Genomic DNA, 10194 nt, shown 5'->3' on the forward strand with positions numbered 1-10194 from the left:
CAACCTCCATGCTTTTGGAGGTGGGAGGAAGCCGGAGAACCTGGAGAGAACCCACGCAGACACGGGGAGAGCACGCAAACTCCACATAGAGCGGGACTCGAACCCAGAACCGCCATGCTGTAATATTTTCTATTCTGAGGTATTTTTGCACATATCTCAGGAACCGTATAAGATAGAAAGACAAAACAAAAGATGTTATATTCAGGGAGGCAAGCGGATGAAAATTGATCACAACCTTGATCTTGAAAAACTAGGTCAAGGTCACATTTTCATTTGCATACCTTTTTATGTACATATCTCTGAAACCTCATGACAAATAGAATGCACCAGTTACATGTTGGATCATGGGTCTTTTATTAAATGACCAATGAAAGTAGGTCAGGGTAAAATTTTGATGTTGCAGTCTCTGACTGCCTTGTTATTAGCTTTGAATTAAGCTCTTCACAGACATTGAGACTCCTTATAGCAGTTACTAAGGACATTAGTGATACCTTAGGTCTATAGCCACTGAAACAGCATGATATGTATTCAAGGTACAGGAGTAAACACAGTGGTTTATACCAAGACTTCTTTATCTTCCATCCCATAAAACTAACCAAAATGCATGTGTGTTAGGGTTACTGGCATTGTACAAGCTGTGAAATAAACTGTGATGAACTCAATCAGTGTGAAGTCAAATGATGCAAAACAATTTCTATCAGTTTGCAGAGATGATTTTTCAGGTGAAAAATCCCTCCACTGAAGCAAAATCAAAGCAGTGATTGCTATTAATAGACTATCACATCCATCCATTTTCTTGAAGCTGCCTTTCGGTCATCACAGGTGTTGCTGGAGCCTATCCCAGCTGATGAGTCTCTGATGGGTAAGAGGTGAGGTACACCTCTGACGCCATGCCAACACATTGCAGGGCTACATGCAGACAAACAACCACTTACACACACACTCACACATATGGAAAACTCACCTAAGCTGCATGTTTTTGGAGGTGGGAAGAGGCTAGGGAACCCGGCTACAAACGCCATACAGCAAGGAATCGAACCCAGAACCTTCCTTCTGCGAGGAGACGATGCTCCCACTGCGCCACTGTGCTGCCATGTAGACTATCTATACAATTTTTATTATAATGTTATGCTATATTTACAAACCCCATGAGCACTTTTGTGTTTAATGTCTCAGAAACAGTTGACATGTAGACATTTGGGACAAGGGTTTGAACCACTGATCTGGGACAATTTCAATTCTGAATCAGAAATTCCTCAGTATAACTTTAGGGCTCGTTCATAAACTCATCCCCATTTGTTCATAAACTCATCCCCAGTAAGTGTCTGGTGAGTGTCAGAATAAGAAGAAACAATGCAGCATATATTACAGGCAACCTGCTGCTTCATTTTGTGGTTTGACATCATTACCGCTGCTGGAGTCAGAGATGATGAAGGAAAATATTCACACTTACATGAAGGCATCTATTAGCCATTATTTTACCTTCCCCATGATATCTCAAAAACAAGTACAATTTGAAAGCACAGGCACACACTGTAAAGAAACATTTTAGAATTTCTTTTTTGTGTGTTTGTTTATTCAGGGTTTAACGGTTTGAAATCTTGAAGTTATGGCCATTACACTTAAAATAAACTGCAAAAATCTGAGCATATGGCTGGAGCAACTTTAAAATTGAAGATTTTATTGTCAACATTTCCAAAAGTCATGTCAGAAAACAAAGTTGGTAAAACATCTAAACATATTAAATACATTGTAAAATATTGCTGGAGGCTCTCTATTGAGCTGACACAGGAAGTCTTTAAGATCTTGCATTCTAAAATTTACTTAAATATTGTACAAATCACACAATATTTGTTTTAGACATTACAGTTTTACTAGTGCAGTGTTCTTAATCTTACTTGGAAATAACTAACAAAATTCTGCAAGATAAATTGTATAAATTGCCTGTGCTGCACGCAAACATTCGGGCCCTTGGCCAATCATGACAGTCTGTGGTCAATACAAAGCTCTCCCTTAAAAGGGCCGTGATGTGTAAAGGTAAACCAAAAGCTTTTGAACACGTTTTACAAAAGCAGCATGGGTTTAGTTTGCTTCAAGGTAAACTCCAGGATGTTTTGAAATACATTTATTTGCTGTCATGTCTGTGGTGAGATGAGACATTTAGTTTCATCAGGTCATTTTTTGCCTAGCAATGCACAAAGAATGGAAGCAGAGGATAAGAACAGGCTGACACATTTGGAGCTGGGCTATACCAAAAACACACACTGTTCATGTCACAAACACAGGTCATGAAATCTTGTCATGCTGCTGTGAGCTCATAGATGGAAAACAAGGACTACTTTGAATTTTACATTGTACAACATTTGCATGTGTATCATGTTCCTCAGGATGTCACTTTGGTTATGCTCTTGTGACTTGTCTACTCAGGCATATCCCAGTTTATAGTCTGTTGAAGGAATCTTTTACATTTTATGAGGCTCTGATATCAAATGCAGTTTGGGTTAAGGCCCCAAGGCTTTCTGAGTTCACATGATACATTAAAACTGATTCAAATAGTCCTCATCAATTGCTTTAAGTGTGCCCCCCTTTGGTTTCTTGAATGTCCTTGATTTCACATGGCTACTGATTTTGTTTGTTCATGCACATGTTGCTGTTAGTCCATATGTTACAGCATTAGTACAGTATATCCGCAACTTGTTTGTTTTGATACTGTATTAAACCATTTTTCGATTGCCTACAGGATTGTTTGCAGCTGTTTTTGAAATCATTTAAAAGCTGCAAGCTAAGAGTGAGGCTACTGTCATTCAGATTTGTATTTCTTTATCAGTTTGTTGAGTGACTGATCAATGTGGCTTAACACATTAACATACTTTGGTATTGTGACTGTTATTAAACAAGGTGTATCCTAAGGATTTTGGACAGACCGTGTCTAAAACCATATTTGTAAATTTGCACATTTACACACAGCATTTCCTGTCTGATGTTGGCATTATAATTTCAAAGACAAAATATTCAAAATTGACAGGAAGAAAAGACACATCTCGCTAAATATAGAGTAACAAAAGAAAAGAAAAGACATATTGGGCACCTGGCAGCTAGTATAAAAACATGCAGGAAGATTTAACCCAGTCAGTCTTCCTTATTTGAGCTGATAGAAGTGGGTTCTGCACCCCACCCTTTTTTTGAGAACACCGTTCAGTACTCCCAAAGAGAAGATGCATCAACAGTTGTACCGTCACCCATAAGAATACCTCCCTGGTCTCCACGAAGGTATTTTCCATTGGAGGCTTTGATCGCGATGCGTCCATGTTCCACAAACTCGAGGAAAAAGTCCTCTGGCTTTTCTCCATCTGAGCACACAAGGCCACTGCTGGAGACATACCAGAACTTTCCATTCACACCTGTAGAAGGATATATGATGATTCTATTTTAGATTCAAATTAGCCAGTGTTATCATAAATCAGGATATAGATATATTGAGTATTATGCAGTCATTTCAAATTTTGTGCACCAACTTTTTATATTGTAGGCTCCGTCATTGAAAATCAATGAGAAAATGTCATAGACAGATCGGTTTGCATCCAGGGTGTTGGAGTTCTTGTGGTGACACACAAAGCCTTTCTCTCCACTGAGGATCAGCATTGGGCGGTTGATGAGTTTCATCAGGAATAATTCATCATCACCTGCAAAGAAAGACATTACCATATACATGTTTCATTTGTTGTGGGCGAGCAAGAAAGGTTTTCTTTAGGAATCGGTTTATACAGACATTACCTATTGTATCACTGACAGCGGAGAGCTGCCCGTTCTTCTTTGTACACACATACTTCCCATTACTTGCTTTGAGAGCCACCCTTTGTCCTCGCCACTCAATATCAAACATTGTGTTGACCTCCCTGGAAAAAAAGACAATGACAGATAGATGAAGAGATTTAAGTACGAGGCCTCTGAAAGCACAGAAGAAAACAAATCTCCTTTATGAAACTATAAGGACTACTCACGCTTCAGTGGCCGTGGATTGGATCTCTCCATGACTCACCAGAGTCCAGTATGATCCCCCATTGGTCCTGAACATAGATTTTTTGCCTTTCTTATCAATTTCCATTTGAAAGGTCTCCATATCTGTCTCCACATCCTGATTGGCTGAAATGCTCAATCCTGGTTAAATAAGGAATAATTTTGTTGGTTAGCTGTAACTTTATGGCAATGGTGTTTTGATAATCCTGGAAAAGCAGTCAGTAGAGAACACACTCCCACCAAGGTCAAATGTCCCATGTATCAGATTCCATACTGATACAAGTTTTTGCTTTATATGTATCCCAAAATTAGGTCTTGTGTAAATTTTTATTGTATTTTTCAAGTATTTAATGAAAACATTGAAAGAAGTCTGTCACAACGTTGGAGCAGAGAAAAGTGGACAAAGTGGAGAATAATGTGCTGCATTCTCCCCTTTATGCAGCTCAGTCCTGATCATAGTTTTACAAAGAAATCTGACAACCAACAAACATGTACAAAAAAATACCAAAAACAAAGAAAACAAAAACAACAACAAAAATACATATTTGGCAGAAATGATAATTGCATTAAAATCCAAGTTCACATTGTCAGTGAATTTATAATTCACAGGAATAGTCAGGCATTAAAATTTGACTGGAAGAAAATGTGTTTGAAATAAATAGAACAATTTCAGTAAAACCACATGATCAGACCAAAAAATCCCTCGTAAGTGAAATTACATGCAAACTCAACAGACATTATTAAATTTGGCGTCATTGGTCAAAGTCAGTAGTTAGAGTCATGTACGTCATTAATTGGTTCCAGGAGACGCGACACATGTTGAAATACGAAGTATGTCGAATTAACTTCAGGCTAAACCAAAAATAACCATTCCCATGCACTGTCAGTGAAGGGAACATATAGTTAATATACAGATGCGATAGCCAATCAGATCACGAGTTGGCGATGGTAAAGCCTTCTAGCTGGCCTCACGTTCATCTGACATGTACGTGTCCTGTGATTGGATACTCACTCTGAGTAGGCGGCACTATGCAGACGCTGTGCAGATGCACAGTTGAAGAGAAGATTTAGTGGGAAGAGGGTGTGCTCCCTGAAGTAGGTAACCTGTTCTAGCTAACCTGAACTAGCTCACCTGTTCTAGCTAACCTGTTTTAGCTAACCTGCTCAGCTCACCTGAGCTAGCTAACCTGAACTAGCTAACCTTTTCTAGCTAGTGGAGTGTTCTTGAGGAAAGAAAGGAGAATAGATTTTGTGTTTAAATAAGCCGTTTGAAGAGTTCTTTCAGTGAATACAAGAATTTCATTTAAGTTTTCAAATGTAATGTTCTTGTATTTTGATTTCATTTATATCAAATCAATTATAATGAAATAAAATGACAAATATACTAAAAATGAAAAATATTCTTGATCTTCTGTAATGTGTGTAAATAATGTGGTGCAGTTGCGCAGCTGTGTGATTGTAGTGGAAATACACAAAGAGACGTGTGTCCCTGTTGGAAAATAGCCTGTTTTATTCCTGATAGAGGTGATGCAAAATCTAGTAGTGTGTTTGTGTGTGTTTGTATTTTGTTTCTCTAGCTGTGGTTTCATAAATGATGGTCATTTCAGTCAGTTTTGTTCTGTAACAAAGATGAGTGATGTTTATAAACGGTGTGGCTGCAGGGTTCTTTTGTGCAAGGGACAATAAAAGGAGTAGGGCTGACGCCGGTTTTTGTCCCATTTGAGAGAAGTTATAAACGTCTCAGTCCTGAATGCTACATTGTTTGCTGTGGTGGGAGCCGCTCACAGCATTATGGGATGTGTTTATGCAAGTTTGACTAAGGATAGCATCACTGACAGCCTAGGTATACCTAGGCCGTCAGTGATGCTATGGTACCAGTACCGGTATGAAATGCACGGCCCGCCACTGATATATATACTGATATATATATATATATATATATATATATATATATATATATATATATATATATATATATATATATATATATATATATATATATATATATATATATATATATATATATATATATATTTATATTTTTATATATGTATGACACACACGCACACACACATGCTGATTGCTTACTCTTCAACTCAAAATGAGTTGGAGCAGTGGTCGCCAACCTTTTCTGTGTCATGGCCCAGTTCAACATGAAACAATTTTTTCAAGGTGTGTGCTCTAAGGTGTGGCGGATAAATGTAACAAAATAGAATGGTGTGACCAGCAATAAACTAGTATTTGCAGCTTTCTTTCATTTTGTTTGGGTATTTCAATATATGTTTTCTGCGTTACCAGCTCTAATGGCCCCTTTAAGGAAATAACCATGTGACCGAGGCAAGCACCTTGATATGCATTAGAAGTTATTCAGACAGATGTGGCTGACAGAATCCAATAATTTTCCAAAAGAAAACATTAATGAGAAATTGTTTTGGTCATAAATGCCATGATTTCAGTACAAAGTCTGTCAGACTTTGAAAAATGATAAAGCCCCATAGAAAAAGCATCTGACTGGTTTGAAAGGAAAAGTGAAAGTTTCCCTCTACCATGGAAACATGTCCTAATTTAAAATAATTTAATTGGGTTCAGTTACAGCATTTTATACTCAGAAAATGTATTTTTGGGAAATGTACCTAAGGATTTTTCCTTTAGCAAAGTTTGCACTGAATCTAATTCCATGTTATATAGCATACAGTTGTTTTCATATTAGAGTAGATATATAAATTAATTTGAGAAAAAGACATAATAACATTCAGTATTCCTTAAAATTGTGTCTATCTTTATAGTCAGTCATAACATGCTCTAAAACTGTGTGCCTTATGTTCAGCCAAACTAGCATTATCTACTTAATCCACATGTATTAACTCTGTCTGTTGGGGTGTGTCAGCTAGAGGAGAATACACAGACACCTATAACTTAACTGTGTCTACTGTAGTTCAAATTAGATGCCACAGAAATATCCATCAACCTTTCTCTTAAGCCTGTTACAATCCTAATCCGCCACCCTTCCCGTTCATTTGCTTGCTGTAATTCCCTGTGGTGAAATGCAGATCTGCCCTACACAGCTCACTAAGCAGCTTTCAGTGCCTTGTTCCTTCAAAAATGTGCAACTAACACGAGGCTAAAGGTTAAAATTTTGTTATTTGCCATTTATGGGTGAATTATGACCAGATTGCTGAACCATTGGCCCAATATTACACATTTACTGTATTTTATCAAAAATAATCACAGAAACCAAGAGTTAGTCTAAGTGTCTCATTCCTCAGACTGTTATTGAAGAAAAGCTTTTACAGAATCAGTAAAGATCTGCTACAATAAAGTCCCAATAAATACTAGTTGTTATAGTTACATCTTAAATCAATTTCCTGGTTGTGGAATGTCATGCTTGAATAATTCTACATAGCAAAGCAGATCTCTTCTTGAAGGTTGACGGAGGCCTTGTAATGGCTTTGTTTGCTAAGGTCTAGCCGTGACCTCTTTTTGCTACCAAGTCTGTGACACATTAGCAAACCATAGATATAATAGAAATAGAAAACATCGCTCAATGGACAACTGCATAGACGGAGTAGCTGCAATGCTTGTAAGTCCATTGATGGTAACTGACACCCATTGGCCACAGATCTGACCTAGAGTCATGTGCATGCTGCTTAATCTTCTGAGGACACACAGTGGACATGACAAAGCCCATTACTACAATTACTTCCTGAGGATAGCTGTCAAACTTTTTGGATTCATAATGTAGACAAGAAAGGAAACACTTTCTCAATGTTATTTGCTTTTTTGGTAATTTTAATAAATATATCTTTTTGTCCATAACATCCAGTAGTGGTACTGATCCATTCAGGAATGCCTTTTATTCCTTGTTGATAATCCTGTTTTTGTGCCATGCTGAATGAGATTTTCCCATTTAAAAAAAAAAGTATAGTGCACCTCTTTCAAAAATACTCTTAAATGCATATATGATAGTGTGCATAAAGAGTTACAACATTTTCAGTGTCCCAACCATGATGTGCTCATAGTTTCCTTTTTACCAATGAATAAACTCAGTGTGGGCCCTTCTGAAACATTTTAAATATTTTTACCTGTGTAGTAAGCAGACTTTTTGATATCCCTTTGTTATGACGTGATTCATTGTAAATATGAGTCTTTAAAATGTCAAAATGTCGGTCAATAATTCAGAGAGGATTGTTAACATCCTACTGCTCTTTTTTGTTCATTGTCTATATGAAAGTCTCACTTATTAACGTTACAAAAAGAGGTATGTTTAAAATTAAACACAAATTGATTACCTTGCTTGACAGAGACAAATCTTTTATTGGCGGCTTGAAAGACTACTTGTGGGTGACTCTCCTCCAGATCGAACAGCTCGTCTTTTCCAGGCTTTGAGCATCTACCAGAGCGCAGCGTTCCAGTTGGACCCACCGTCAGATATTTTCCATCACAATCCTTAAAAGCCAACTTGCCAGATTTCAGCTCTAGTGTGAAGCAAGTAGTATTGGTGCTCTCTTTCACCAATTTGCCGTCATTGCTGAGGAAACGGCTGTCGCATGTCTTCAGGCAGTACTTGCCATCCAGATATACCAAGGTGACCAGGGAGACTACTCCCCAGGGAATGTTGCTGTCCACTGAAATCTCCCCATCAGAAGCAGACAGGTGGGCATAACGCTTACGTGCCACACTGAGCAAGCTAGCCTGTGGGTGTGAAGCCAAATGGACAGCCCAAAGCTCTTGCTCCCCAATGGCTTGGGCAAAGCAGGACAGGTAGTCAGCCGATCCTCCAAAGTAGCGTTCATAAAGCTCTGATTGCAGTGCCCAGCGACCATCAGACTGGGGTACAATAAGAAAACGGCATTCAGGATCAGGCTTTTCTGCTTCACATATGATCTTTCCATCTTTGTCAGAGGCCAAGTAACGCCCGAAGTGGCTGCGAAGGAACACCACTTGACCATTTTCGTCATCGTGTTCCAAGGTCCATATCTGTTTCTTTTTCATGCTGGTGCCAGAGGCGTTGATCTTATACCCAAATGACTCAGCTGTCAGGTACCGGTTCTCATAGTTGATCAGGCCAAACTGCAGCTTCAGGGGTTTGGTAACTCCATTTGGAGCCATGCTTGAACAGACCACACAAAGAGGTTGTAAGGAAAGAGGTTTAAGACAAACAAGGGAAAGGGTGATGAGGGAAAGCAGACATGAGACTGAAAAGCCAAATTAAAATGCTTGAGTTCTCTCCTCCTCTTCTGTCTTTCAAGTCGTAAATTATCTCCACTGATCTCCGTTTGTAGACTGTGCAGTGTTCCTTCCTTCTGTCACTTTCTATCCTTTCCTAGAGGGTTTGCACAGGCACTTGCTCTCTGTTCCTTAATGAGTCAGGATTAAAATCAGCAGGACACTGTGCCTCAATCCAAAAAGCCGCTGACGTCACAAAGTAGTGCACCAACCATGAACCTCCCCTCCTCCCTTTCCTTTCCTGTAACACCCTCGCACAGATTCATTCTCTATTTCTTTATCTTCTTCTTGTTTTCAGTTCTTCCTTTCTTTTCCGCCACTCTTTGTCGCCCTTCCCACTAACTCACGTGACACACTTACTTGTGAATACAACTTCCTATCTAATGTTTCTGTCATGCTCAGGTCTGTATGCTAGCAGACATGCCTTTCAGCCCTAGGATTAATCAAGCCTGATCTGCCAGCTAATTAAAAAATATATAGTGTAAAGGCTTTTTGTTTGACTCCACTGCTTGTCCTTTGAGACCTTTGAAATAAATTTAAGTTTGAGAAAATATAAACATAGCTTTCTTCCTTTGCAGTCATTAATGTAAGTACTGATATTGTCTCTACAAAGAGCCTCTGTCACATTGCCTTAAGCAGGGGTTCAGTGCATGTCTGACTGACTGTGTGTAGTACAAAGGTCTCCTTAGTAAAATTATTGCTGTAGCTTGCAGGTCCAGGAGCTGTACAGCTGTATTATGTATGCTCTATGTCTTGGGGGACATTTACATTTTTTTATGGGAGTTTCTCAAGGAGGAATTTGAATGACACATTTGAATATACACGCTTCACCCATTTGCCTTTCTTCCTCACCTTTCACCATTGCTGATTCTTGTTGTCTTCTTTAAAATCCTTCCGGATCCACCTTTTTTATTTCATGAGTCAAATGACAATGAGGATGCCACTTAATGT

At 38.6% G+C, this 10194-nt stretch overlaps 1 protein-coding gene across 1 annotated transcript; it reads right to left on the minus strand.

The window, feature by feature from the left end:
• Positions 1–1574: 1574 nt before the first annotated feature.
• Positions 1575–9367, minus strand: LOC137609751 (fascin-2-like). The gene is made up of 5 exons (XM_068337011.1): positions 8307–9367; positions 4002–4158; positions 3775–3896; positions 3516–3683; positions 1575–3401 (listed from the first exon to the last, which is right to left on the minus strand). The coding sequence occupies exons 1-5, from the start codon at positions 9124–9126 to the stop codon at positions 3196–3198; spliced, it is 1473 nt and encodes a 490-aa protein (XP_068193112.1). The 5' UTR covers positions 9127–9367; the 3' UTR covers positions 1575–3195.
• Positions 9368–10194: the final 827 nt, after the last annotated feature.

The sequence above is a fragment of the Antennarius striatus genome, chromosome 16, assembly GCF_040054535.1.
Source record: "Antennarius striatus isolate MH-2024 chromosome 16, ASM4005453v1, whole genome shotgun sequence".
In the NCBI taxonomy this organism is placed as follows: Eukaryota; Metazoa; Chordata; class Actinopteri; order Lophiiformes; family Antennariidae; genus Antennarius; species Antennarius striatus.